Source organism: Schistocerca nitens, chromosome 8 (assembly GCF_023898315.1).
Source record: "Schistocerca nitens isolate TAMUIC-IGC-003100 chromosome 8, iqSchNite1.1, whole genome shotgun sequence".
Taxonomy (NCBI): domain Eukaryota; kingdom Metazoa; phylum Arthropoda; class Insecta; order Orthoptera; family Acrididae; genus Schistocerca; species Schistocerca nitens.
This window is the reverse complement of record NC_064621.1, coordinates 506,153,362-506,167,836: the sequence shown is the minus strand read 5'-3', so window position 1 is coordinate 506,167,836 and position 14,475 is coordinate 506,153,362. Positions and strand designations below refer to the sequence as shown.

Here is a 14,475-nt window from a genome sequence, read left to right as displayed (position 1 = left end):
GTTAATTTTTATGAGAACAATTGTCAAAACTTGGGCCAGTCCAATGAAGACAATTCAGGTAGGAATGGGAATTCCTACAACACTTTACATTAGCTATACATTTCTTAATTAAGTTACTGCTCATTTACAGCCAAGCATATCTCATGCAATCTATCATGCAACTCAGTACCTGACAAATACATCACATAAGCAATATGGAAGTCCAGGATCTGAACCTTATTTGAGCATAAGATTAACTTCCCACTATTGAATGAGGGAAAGCAATATTATGTAATCAATAATTAGTCAAATGGTTCAAATGGCTCTGAGCACTATGGAACTTAACATCTGTGGTCATCAGTCCCCTGGAACTTAGAACTACTTAAACCCAACTAACCTAAGGACATCACACACATCCATGCCCGAGGCAGGATTCGAACCTGCGACCGTAGCAGTCGCGCGGTTCCGGACTGAGCGCCTAGAACCGCTAGACCACCGCGGCTGGCAATAATAATTAGTCAAATTGGAATCATGTTACAGATGCCACCAAGCCAACAATTATGTGATTTGATTTTAATACAAAAAATTATTCTGGATTGCATTACACATAAAATGAACAGTAGTCAACTCACATTTTTGATCAGGATAGTATCTGAACCTCTATGACCTGGAACTGCTGCACCTCCCATTCCAATTCCTCTTGATGGTCCATTGGCAAATCCACCATCCGCTGCCCCTCTAAAGTCTCTTTCCCCTAAACCAGAGCCATAACCACCTCCTCCTCCACCACCCCCAAGACTAGAGTTAAGAGAATCAAAATCACGTCCACCGCCTCCAAACGCACTATTACCCACTAAGCCTGCTGCTCCACCACCGAAGGCGCCTCCAGCACCGCCACCCATAAATGAACTGCCACCTCCAGTGCCAATATTTCCTCCAAATGATCCTCCTCCTCCACCCAAACCAACACCTAGTCCTGCTCCCCCAGCACCTAATCCTGCACCTAAATTGCTTCCCCCAAATGCACCACCTGCCCCAATTCCTCCTCCTAAACCAATATCACCACCTCCGGCTCCCATAAGGCCACCTGCTGCAGCAGCTCCTAAGCCACCCACACCAGTTAAACTGGCAGGCAAAGCTGCATTGTTACTCAAACCTGTAAAAGAAAAATAGCTCCCATTAAGCACAGAACACATTAAAAAATTAAGTCGAATGAAAAAACTGTTGCTCTGTGCAGTACACCATTCCCATTTATTTCCAGATGCGTACTTATCTTTATTGTATTGTACATGACATGCTGTCCTGACAGTAATTATTTATGCGACATTTGCTAGCCAGTACTCTTTTTCAAGGCGCAGAATGAAATGAAGCGTGGCGTGGCAAGGGCCTCCCAGTGGGTAGATCTGATTGCCTAGTGCAAGTCTTGAGGTGACCCACTTCGGTGATTTACGCATCAATGAGGATGAAATGATGAAGACGACACAAACACCCATTCTCTGAGTGGAGAATATATCCAACCCAGACGTAATTGCACCTCGGCCCCCAGCATGGCATGCCAGCATGCTGTCCATTCAGCTACGTTGGTGGACATAAGCAGAACGTTTAGTATGAACGCACAGAAATAGAAGTGCATTCACTCATGTACATCTATTGGCAATATTAAATATTCTGCCTCCAGGCAGCAAGTCTATGCAGGATATGGTGGCTAGTGCACAGTAACAACTTTTTATACTAAGCACTGGGTGAGTTCATTCGTTTGTTCGGAGGAGGAGGCCGCTATTGGTTTTCCACTTTCCACCAGTTGGTGATGTGCTGTTCTGACAGAATCGAGGTGCACGCCCTGCAATCTTTCTGAAACAATTTTCCCGGAACTATTTGCTAAAAAAATTTGCTTATGTGTTCCTAGTAGCTTCACAATGAAGTGTCCACTTCATTAATAATCATAGTTATTGTGATATTTCTGTTTAATTACAACACTATGCAAATTTCAAAAAGCAACGAAAAATATGGATTTCTCTGACTGCGTTTGGTGCATATTACATCATATGTCGCTGCTTGTATCACATGCACCAGCAGTAAGGCTAGAATGATATGTCCACAACATTCCTCACTTACCATTAACAGTTTGATATACTGAAATGCGATTTCGGGAAATAACAGCACGCAAAGAGAGTAATATTTTGCCATATTGTTAACACACAGAACTTCGTTATTTACCATATAACTAGTAGACATTTTTGAAGAAACTATGTACAAAAGTAAGGGCCTTTGATTATCTGGTGAAACGAGAATTGCTGCAGGTTTGGGAACAATAGAACTGAAAACATTACACGTCTATTTTTGCACTGAGAATGTGCTTTTAAATAAGCTACTGACCTTACTTGTCCCCAGTTCCTCATGTAGTAAACTAAATACATCATCGTTTCAGGATGGTTGCAATTATGTCTGCACATGTCAGTAAGGTGACATTACGTAAACAAGTGTTTTGGCAAAAGAAGCAAATTTTAACACGGCAACAAAAGGAATGCAGTTCATCACTCATGTTGTTTCTCATAAAGTTGCAAAACGTTAACAAGTCAGGCGAAAATGAAACGCTGCTTTTGTTTTATTTTCAGCGGAATTCTTTTTAGATACTAACTAAAGGAATAATAGTGAATGTTTCTAGATGGTCACATTTAGAACGGCACTTCCTCTCCAGCATACATCATTTCCCCTACAGCGCATTGATGCCATTGCGCAACCCCCCCACCACCACTACCACTCTCCCCACACTTGCTCAGCCAACTGTACATCTGCCTGACATTATTCTGTGTGCAATCTACTTAACAATTGTGTCTAATAATTAACTATTTTTGTTAACAGTTTTTCCTTTTGACACAAATGCCCTGTCAACAATGAACTTCAGACTAGAACGAATTACATTTATGTATTAGTTTTTATGTTCCACCATCTAAACACCACCACGGCAACATAAATGACCAGGCTTCAGGAAGTAGCTAACTTTATGACTGTTTAAACTATAAATTTCAAGGAGTACAAGTAACTAAGCCCCAAATACAAAAACTAGCAAAAAAATTTTCTATGGAAATTAGTAACAGGAAGAGTGTCACATGCACCATACTGACAAAGTGTACAGAGCAAAGGCAGATGCAAGTGTCCAACCTGTAAGCCCACAAACATGCACCTTTTAGCAGCCACAAGGTAAAGAACCTGAAGTGTCTCTCTTTGTGGGAAAATTATGGATTGGCTGCTGAACACCCTACATTGCATGTGCTGTAATGAAGCAATACCTGCAACTCTTTCAGACTTAACATACTGTGTCTAAGAAAATGTTTTTATCAACAATACTGCAATGATGCGCAACATGAACTTGCCAAGTTGATTACAGGCTCCAATTACACACACTCCAACCAGGACAGATTCCTGTGAGAGCACCTCCACAAAGGTTTCACAATATTCACATCACTCCCCAAACCAGGCACAGATATGCATCATGGGCAGGGTTGTCAGAAAGCTTACTGAAACACGTGATTTCATGGGGGTACTGATTTCACATCGAATTAGATACTGCCAATGATGTATCAAGGGCAATACAGCAGTGAATCAACCATGGGGCACTTCTAGCTGCTACTACTACAGAAGTACCTTGCTGCATGAACTTGAGAGAATTGCAGAACTCGAGGATCTGAAGACAAGTTAGTGGAGATAGACAAGTTAACTACCAACAAATCTGATGATTTACAGATAATGAGGGGGGGGGGGGGGGGGAAGGAAGAGAAGACAAAATTTAATTAAAATTAGGGCATGTGTGTCACAATGGAAGAACAGAGCAGAACGGAAACTGAGAACTTTGTTCTGCAACGATGTTATAGATATGACTGTAGGATGAGCTGTTTCTAAAATGACATTCCCAACAAAATGATATTTAAGACACTACCAACTGATTTGGGCATTATTAATCACTGAGACCCTAATAAAAGAGATTGATGTGTCCTAAGTATAAGGGGCTGAAAAGCTAATACTGCTGTGGGAGGTGCTGCTGAATCATGAATTAACACATTAATAGAGTCCCACTGCATAATAGTCACTACGGCATTCTGCTGTAATTAAATGTTATATTTTTGAATTTTACACAAATGTGAGGCAGTTAATCCCTTCACCTTAGAACTTAATGATGATTATACTTATCAGAGGTCACTCTTTATATGTTTATACTATGGCATTAATTAGCACAAACACCCCACAATCCTCACTGCATTCCGAAAGTAGGTGACCCACACGGTTGATGTAGAACATGTAGTCACAGAACGACACTTCAAAATAAACTTTTGTCACAACTGGTAAACTGCTTGACAGAGTCAAGGACACAAGAGTCGACAATATGTATTACAGGCGACCTTCTGCCATTACACCACGTCCTGCTCACTAGTGCCCTCAGCAACTTCTGCACTGCACACTGCCTGCATTCCACTAACAACAGCTGTATCTCTCTGGTGCTTGACTATTTACGAGGGCCGTTCAGAAAGTAACCTCCGGTTGATTTAAAAAAATACACCAAGTTAAATAAAAATATTTTAATATATACATCTTACAACTACATCTTTGCACTATTTTTCTACATAGTCTCCATAGCGATTGAGGCACTTATCGTATCTCTTCACAAGCTTTGAAATTCCTTCTGCATAAAAATCACCCGCTTGTGCCTGGAGCCAGCCTGTGACCGCATCTTTGAGCTCTTCGTCGTCATCAAACCGCTGTGACCCGAGCCATTTCTTCAAATGCATGAAGAGGTGAATCACTTGGCGCCAGGTTTGGGCTGTAAGGTGGATGGTTGATAACGTCCCACTTTAAGGACTCAAGAAGGGCCGTTGTTCTGCGAGCAGAGTGAGGACGGGCATTATCGTGCAAAAAAACGATACCGGAAGTCAGCATACCACGGCGTTTGTTCTGTATAGCCCGTCGTAACTTTTTTATTGTTTCACAGTACACGTCTTGATTAATGGTCGTACCACGTTCCATGAATTCAACCAACAACACCCCTTTGGCATCCCAAAACACCGTTGCCATCAGTTTTCTGGCAAAAAAAATCTTGCGAGGCTTTTCTTGGTTTGGTAGGCGAATTTGAATGTGCCCACATCTTTGATTGTTCTTTTGTCTCAGGGTTCACGTACTTAATCCAGGTTTCGTCGCCGGTCACGATTCTGTTTAACAATGGTTCTCCTTCGTCCTCATAACGTGACAAAGTCTAATGCAGAGGCCATTCTTTGAGTTTTGTGGTGGTCAGTAAGAATTTTGGGCACCCATCGTGCACAGAACTTACGGTAACCCAATCTTGCTGTCACTATCTCGTACAAGAGAGTCTTAGAAATCTGTGGAAAACCAGTAGACAACTCAGACATTGAGAAACGTCGATTTTCACGAACTTTTGCATCAACTGTCTGAACGAGTTCGCCAGTCACCAATGATGGTCTACCACTCCTCTCTTCATCATGAACGTTTTCTCGTCCACTTTTAAATAAACGTACCCATTCACGGACAACTCCTTCACTCATAACTCTTGGTCCGTACACGGCACAAAGCTCACGATGAATAGCTGCTGCAGAATATCCTTTGGCTGTAAAAAACCTTATGAGAGCACGCACTTCACATTTGGCGGGGTTTTCTATTGCAGCACACATTTCAAACTGCCACAAAAACTAAACTAGCACAGGTACGACGTTCACTCGACCACGGCTTGATGCCGACTGACCTGTTGAGTGCGTGAACGCACAGATGGCGTCGCTACTCCCCCCACAACCCGCACTGTGACCAATCGGAGGTTACTTTCTGAACCGCCCTCGTATATGTAGCCTACCTCAAGCTGTGTGAGGCAAAACTACATTTATCTTTTTGTAGGGGGCTGCAGACCTCTTACACATTCCATGGTAATCACTTAAATCAATGATTCAACATATTTACATTCTAATGGGGTTAGAGGACCTAAACAAGAATCTTTAGAATCTAATAAATGACATCAATATTTATGGAAATGGGCAAGGTAAGTGAGTTAAGTCCAACAACAACAAAATTGTCAAACTTTAAACACAACAGCAAAAATAACAAGATTAAAAATTCGAAGAATTTCATGAGAAGAACAAATTAATCCCTTCCAGAAGAACATAAAGAGAAAATTGCCTTGGTAATGAGCAAATGACAAAAACTAGTAATTATTTCACCATAAACTAAACTGTACAAAATATGAAGATACCAAAACACTTGGAATCAGAAAGTTAGGTTTATGAACACAGATCAATAAGTTTCTTCCGTAACTAAGCTTTTGGCCAAAGAGGCCTCTTCCCAAATTACACACACTGTAATGGAACTGACAAATAGACATCATTTTATTTTATTATACACTAAAGTTGTGTTAAAAAAAGCTTTTGCTTAAGATAATACTAAGTTAGGTGTTGCGATCAATAATCGATATTGGAATTGTATGTTCTTTGTAGCTTATGACCGTGATCTTTGGTCTACAACGGGATTTCGGGCACTGGAGTGTTGGCCGCGGATGAGTGTAGTTGTGTATATAGTTTTGGCAATAAATGTGTTTTTGATACAAAGAAACCGTGGAATACTGCGTCATTTTTCGATAGTCCAGTAATAATTAAAAAACCCGCACCTTTTCTTGGACCCAGAGCAGCAAAGGAATCATCGCCTAGACAACAAGAAGCCACATGGACAACGCAGACTCAGCAGCATCAACAAAGGAGACATCATGGCCAGCTCTACTAGAGTACTATACAGCCATTAGCCACACCGTATCGGTGTCCTTATGGAGATAACTTTTCCTGCATAGTAGAGCGGGTTCGTGACAAAACACACACACACACACACACACACACACACACACACACACACACACACACACAGATGTGCTCCAAATACTGAACGTGTCTTCTTGGTAACACCTGGTAGAATTTTAACTCATTCACCGAGTTAAATAGCGAATCCCAGACAATGTATCATACTTCAAAGTAATAAAACCAATGAAATTCACTTTTTACATATTTACAAGGGAAAAAATGTTGACATTACTGGCAAATTTCATTCCACGTTATTATACTGGTACACATCTAAGATTTGCATGTCTTGCTAAGTTTAGTTTCTTCCGGTAAAGTTAAGAAAAATAGTTACCCAAAGATGCTGGACCAACAACATTAGACAGTGCTGATGCTGCTCCTGTAAAAAAAAAATTCTGAAGTACATATTTCGCAATCACCAAATTACAGTAAAATAACAATGTCTACAGACAAATATTTTTTCCTTCAATAGGGTTTCAGGTCATTTACTAACAAAGTGATCTGTAATCAGAAATCTGGACTTTTCAGGCTGTATCACAAATGCACAGAAGTTAACCCCAGCAACATATTGCCACTCTCTGTCCATGAACACAATAAGCATTAATTTGTAGTCTCGTGTAAAATCACAAATGGGTGTCAATTAAAATAAAGCATCCAGAACGAATAACGAATTATTTATATTTGGAACTTGTGTTATTTGAGTAACACCATAGGTAACTACCGTTACACAGAAAGGAAGGGAAAAAAAAAAAAAAAAAAAAAAAAAAACATTCCTTTTGGGGGATTTGTGCTTTGACATTTTCTGCCAGCATATTGTACTGAGAAGTGTTACCACACCAGCAGTTTGATATTGGCCACAACCAACTCATCTGCACTGAATAAGGAAAAGTAGTTTATAGCATCCACAATGAAACTTAGTACAGCTGAGGCTAAAACCAACTCATCCGCACTGAATAAGGAAATAGCATCCACAATGAAACTTAGTCCAGCGGAATCCTCCACCCCCACCCCTTCCATAGAAGTCTCACCTATCCAATGTATGCAGAAGTCAGGTTGTCATCCCAGCAAAGCACTTAAATGCAGAACAGGGAAATAATACTCCTGATCTTCAGTAACTGATACTGACCCACAGCCAGAATTTTTAAATGAGTTCAACACACACTGGGTTACAAAATTCCACATGCATCATCTGTAGAATAATTTCACTGTCCTTTCCCAAAGATAATGATCTCCATGCAAAACCTGTTCTGTATTTAGAGTTCACAGGCCGAATTATACCCATGTCTACAGGCTGCAGGTGGCGTGTTCATTTAGCAAGAAGAAACACACATGTTCCTGACATACCACCACCTTTTCATGTGCAGAAGATGTGTCAACAATAAGAATTATCTTTCTTCTTACTGAATCCATCTCCACATTTCAACTAAGAAACTTCTTATTTCAGCAGACAGCGAGGTACTGCTAACGAAATTTTAGGTACACAGTAGGATTTTTTACATCCCGCAGTACGTCAATTCTTTATTATTAGTGGCATCACTAGTAACACACACTAAAATCATCTATTCTCCTTGGCATCCTGTTCTTCTGGAAATTAAGTATAGAGGACCCCAGTCCCACCAGCATCAAAAATGTTTCTAGGCTCATAATAGTTATCAACTGTGTCAAAATTTTAACATTAAATTCTTTTCATGTCTAATACCTTACTTTCTCTGTATAAATTTTGGTAGGAGAAGTTACATCTTTCTTTTCCCAAGCAGTCTTCTCAGCCACTATGCACTTGAATCTTCTATCCCTATCTCGGGAAATTTTTGAAACCTTTGTCAATAAATTTTCACCTACAGGAATGTATCCATTTCTCATTTCATAAAATCATTTTATTAGTAAGAGGGTGGTCTCCAATTCTGTAAGGCACCTATCGTTTCTCAGTTTAGCTCCAGAGCCAATCGGTGCAATGTCATATCTAAGCTTCAACTCTACTATTATAGGAGATAACTGCAAATTTCATCTATGGGCAGGTCCCTCAGGCAACTGTACAGTTTTCAGTCTCCTTGTCACCTGTCATCTGAACATAATGATGTTAGAAAGCAGCTATCTACAATGTATTAACATAAAAAAAACTTTCTGGGGTTCTGACATGACTCATGATTGTGTAGTGAAGGAAAATTAACCTCACTTCCTCTGCACGAAAAATTAAAGAAACAACTGCAACTCTTGTTTCTGCCTCCCATTGTCACAGTAACAAACCCTGCACAGAAAGCAACATCAGAGAGAAACTGGGGAAGGGGTCATTACTAAATGCAGTCAACACACCCTCAATTCAGGTAACATAAGGATTTTGAAGTGAATGGGCAATTAAACTGTAAAGAATGAAACAAACTTTTCCCTTTCCAATGCCACAGGGATACTAGTTTCAGCAATCAGGAATGTCCCCTTAATTTTTTAGTACCAGGGTGTATACACGGACAAAGAAAAAAATTCAACGGATATCTCCCGGATTTCACGGTTAAAAATACATTTTCTCCTGGGTGAAAACGTACTTTTTCCCTGTTACCTGACAGTAAATTTTCTCTCGAAACTGTTTAACCTATCCATCCTTAGAATGGTTACGGTTTTATACACGGGTGTAGAATTTCCGGCACTTTAGAAAACGAAACGAGGGGGGGGGACATTTTGGAAAGATCTTTGATGTGCAGTAACATGTACACTGCATATTTTCATATTACGAAAGTATAAATTCAAATTCCACCAAACAGCGCATGTTACTTTCTGAAGCATTGAAATCGAGATTGTGATGCGCTTTTGTAAGCCAGTCATAGCTCATGTCACGTGATTTTCACCAGCCGATGATACCAGGTATTGAGAGCTTATGACATGATGAAGTCAGCCAATAGCAACATCACTTAAGTAGTGCGAACACACAAACAGAAAAGTTAATGTTTTAAATTAATATACACAGTGCTGCTACAAGAAAAGTAAAGCTTTCACTTATAATATTGGTCATCCCCCAGGCTGTGGCTAAGCCATGTCTCCGCAATATCCTTTCTTTCAGGAGTGCTAGTTCTGCAAGGTTCGCAGGAGAGCTTCTGTAAAGTTTGGAAGGTAGGAGACGAGGTACTGGCAGAAGTAAAGCTGTGAGTACCGGGCGTGAGTCGTGCTTCAGTAGCTCAGTTGGTAGAGCACTTGCCCGCGAAAGGCAAAGGTCCCGAGTTAGAGTCTCTGTCAGGCACACAGTTTTAATCTGCCAGGAAGTTTCATTGGTCTATAAGATTAATACGCTGGAAGAGAAGCTAAGCTTTCACATATAATGTTGGTCTTTTATGCGTGTATTACAATTTAAGATGTATCACACAAATGTGCCATTAAAATTTTTAATAACGACAAATTTCTGTTCTTATGGGCTCGAAATTCATCTAAATGGCTTGTCATCAAAGAGTTTATTTTTAAATGAGAGTCGAACGTTCTTTGATTTAAGAAATTCAACGTACATACTCATACGTAGTTCAACTTGCGTAAAAGGAAATTTTCTTCGTTAGTAACACTTTTCAAACCATCATTCTGAATATTTTCCCGCGACCTGTTAGAAATAGGTGCGTTTCTGCAGTTGCCAGAGAGTGCCAGATGACAGTCATCACCGCGCCTGCACAGCTACGATGTCGTAGGGAGCCGTATGTTCGTACGTGTAAAACATTAAAAGATCTTACATTAGGTCATAAAAGAAACAAGACATTTGAACCTGCTGCTTACACAGCCAAAAGCCACATTTCTGTAGCCAGAAGCAAGAGAACGCACTACTCAACTGCAAATGCGCACGATTCTGCTTGTAACTGCTAAAACTAATCTAATGTAAAAAGTTGTAATATCACACTCATCGGAGGCAAGTTGTTGTTATGAATCATTGCATATTCTTCCTAAAGCCTTTGACAAGTTTTGCTGTTGGCAGACGCTTGTATGAGCACTTTGTTTTGTTGCTGTATATGGCGCATTTACTTTGCAGTTTAAGTTTCGTTTTCTCACTCGTTCATGTTTTATTGCTGAAGTATTATTCTGCAGTAGCGGTTCTTACCAGTCAAAATTACAAAAATTTAACTGAAAACAATGAAAAATTCCCAGAATTCTAAAATATTCCTGGGTTTTTCCGGGATGAAAAAATTCCCGGGTTTTTCCCAGATCTCCCAGCTGTCCCGGATTGTATATACCCTTAGTACATACCACACAAAGAAGGAAGAGCCAAATCTTATTCTTTGCTTTGTCAGCAAATTTAGCATTCCAACTGTCTAAAAAAAGTCTGTCTTTTGCTGCCCATAACCTAACTTCCACAATGTACAATCAAATCAACTTGTTCACTCTACAATTATTTTTGGTTATGTCAGATCAGGTGACCTACATGTGAAAATCTGTGTCCAAAAATATTTCAGTTTGCAAACTAACAACTGACTGACTTTATTAAAGCAAGGTCCATTAAACCACACTCCCGTGACATTCTTCAGGCAATTTCACTGGAACAAATATATCCATTAAAAGTGGGAATTCTTTACAGACAGGATTGTTAATATCGGGTTTTACAGGATCAGTAAATATCAATATCCTTCATGTTCTCAAATTGTGCTTTCCCGAGCAAATTACAAATACTAGTATTTTTTCAGCCAATTGCACGTTTTGAACCAACTGCATCTGGTTCATTTTGCACAAGCCAGATCATGCATGTTGGCACAGAGATCACAAATTTTCTTAGAGTCAACACTTAATGCACATGAACGTAAAACAACCATCAATACTATTCACACAAGGCCTCCAAATTATCCAGATCTAAATGTAAAGGAGGAAAATCATATATTTCACAAATTTGAGCTTACATGTGTGAAGATGCACAATTTTGTTCTTAAATTTATTTTAAGGCCTACAGTGATCAGATTCATACGAACAGGAATTCTACAACTGTTTTCTAAAGCTGTCTTCAAACAAAATTGAAACAACAGATGATTATGGCACAAAAACAATTTTTAGGGGCTTTCAAAAAGGGACACACATGTAACAGTTGCTTAAACCTTTATTACTACTTAAGGAAGACAAGTGTAGGACATCTTCAAAGAACAAGTCAATGTTAAAACCTGGTTGACATAGAATTTTAAAAATAATACATTTCCTCCCAGACAAAGTGTCTCAGCAGATCTGAACAATTAGAATCAAGTTTTGAGTATCTGCATCAAGTTAAAATTACTCAAGTGTCCTCACACAAAGACTGATTACAGTATGTTGTTTGCAAAGTTCATCCTGTGATGCAAAAAGCTATCAGGCATCACACTGTTTAATGTTCAACAGCATATCTCGACAACGTAGCACGTACCTCACTTGTTCGCAACTGTAAATTCTGCACACCGTGAAATTCTTGAGCACGAAAACATTTTAACACTCCACAATCGTGTTCAATGTTCCATCTAAGGATGACTGATAAATCTGAAGCCAATAGTACTGTTCAGCATGTGCTTAAGGGAAGGTGTGGCCAACCAAAAACCTTAACCAGTCCAGCTTCTAGCACTGCTGCATTGCAACATTTTACTATGTCACCTAAAAATACCCATGAAGCAGGGTGCATGTGGAAGTGGGATAAGCTAATCGAGTGTAAGACGAATTCTGAAGGCCCGATGTGAAAATATACATTCCAAGATCACTGTACTCTATGAATGAGAATGAGCCAAATCGCAGCATGTAGTACAGCGAGTGGTTTGAAGGCGTGTTTCACGAGCAGGAACAGTTTGCAGGGATGGTTATTTGGTGTGATGAGGTGCAATTCAGACTGAACAGTACTGTAAACAACCACAAATGAAAATAGTTATGTTCACAGGGACAAACCTGTTAATCTACTGAATAGTAATGTGTGGTGCTATCTGTCATTACACAGTTTGATTGAACCATTCTTCTTTGAATGTACCATAACTTGTGAGGTATCTTCATATGCTGCAAACATGAACTTTACTTGCAATCCGAGAGGTGTTTGGAAATGAAAGATTTTTTTACAAACAACAGAACAGTGTTCTGCCTCACTCCCACGTCAGATCATCCTTTGATGAAAATCCACCCTGAGAAAGGTCAGATCGAAGAGTAGCTGCTGAGTACCCACCAACAGAATCCGTCTACACTGAATGAGCTACGAGAAACTATCAAGCCATCCTATGATCCTATCACATCGGAAACAATGGCAGCTGTAGTTCGGTCAACAGTTTGGTGGCGTCATTTTGAACACACAAAATAACCCTCCTTCCTTCTCCCCGTACCTGGTACGGCATTAATGGACTGACAGCTGACAACAATGCAAGTGCCTTTGCTAAATGCACAACTTCTCCTGCACAACCTCTCTTGTGCTCGTGACTGAATCAGTTGGACACTACTTCAATACCACGGCTTTGTTGGATAACTTAATTGTGGCACAAACCCTGCACAAGGTGGCTACTCAAATTTGGGGAAAAAAATTCCCCGAGAATTTCAGGTATGGATAGCAAGATGATAGAAGTTCCAGATGGATTAATGAAGTACGGGGGGAGGGGTACTCACAATAAAGACTTTTCTTTCCGCTCAGCTGATATTTTCTAGCCACAAGCTCTAGTTTCTCTGCAGTTTTTGAACATTGATAATTTATATGCAATAATACTAATAGAATTCTCTTTAAAATACTTAAGTATTTCAAAATTTGTGACACGCAAAATTCAATAAAATTAAATTCTAATGCTAGGTTCAAAAAACAGGATTCACAGACTTTATGAAATCTGTCGAATTAATTGAGATTTCCCAGCTTTTTCAAGCTACAATGTAATTCCCTGAGAATTTCAAGATTTTCCAAAAGAATCACCACCATGCCACAAAGCTGTGGGACCAAGCTGTCAACAAGACACTGCAAGCAGTTGGTGGCTCCATAATGGTGTGAGCTGTGTGTACAAGGAACTGACATGGTCCTTTAGTCCACCTCAACTGATCATTGACTGGAAATTGCTATGTTCAGCTAATTTGAGATCATTTGCATTTGCTGCCATTCATGGACTTCATGATCCCAAACAATGGAATTTTTAAGGGCAACAATGCACATCACCAAGACACAATTATTTGCAACTGATTTGAAGAATTTTCTGCACAATTTGAGAGTGGTTCGGCTACCCAAATCGCCCAACGTGAATCCAATTGAACATTTGTGGAACATAAATCAGGAGATTAGTTCATGTACAAAATCTTGCACTGGCCACGCTTTTGAAATTACGGGCAGCTAGAGAGCCAGCATGGCTCAGTTTTCCTGCTGGGGATTTCGAACAATTTGTTGAGTCCGTGCCATGCCGAGTTGTTGCATTACACAGGGCAAAACAAGATCTGACACATATGGATGCTATCCCAATGACATGTCACCTCAGCCTGGAAGTCACTACCTATTGCAGGAAGCTGGTCAATTATTAAAGGAACTAGAATATATAGTACAAGCCACATTTCCACACTTCAGAACAAATTCACAAATGTGCTAAGTGCAACAATGAATTATTTCGTAACTGGGGCTATTGTACCATTCTGCCTTAACTACAAGTAGAGTTAATAGTTTAATATTTCCCCACTGAACGTCATATTCTGTATTACCAGCTTCAGGCTCCTCCTTACACTCATGTATGTAAAGATGAGAGCG

General features: G+C 39.8%; 1 protein-coding gene across 4 annotated transcripts in view; it reads right to left on the bottom strand.

Annotated features, from left to right (window-relative positions):
* Positions 1-14,475, bottom strand: part of LOC126198866 (myelin expression factor 2) — a 117,776-nt gene that overhangs the window by 40,846 nt on the left and 62,455 nt on the right. For all 4 annotated transcript variants that reach the window (XR_007540107.1, XR_007540108.1, XM_049935464.1 and 1 more), the window contains exons 8-9: positions 7,153-7,197; positions 612-1,135 (exon numbers count right to left, since the gene is read on the bottom strand). Coding sequence is in view for 2 of the 4 variants with exons in the window: in XM_049935464.1 (XP_049791421.1) it covers positions 612-1,135; positions 7,153-7,197 (569 nt within the window). In the remaining 2 variants the exon portion in view is untranslated. The remainder of the gene's footprint in view (positions 1-611; positions 1,136-7,152; positions 7,198-14,475) is intronic.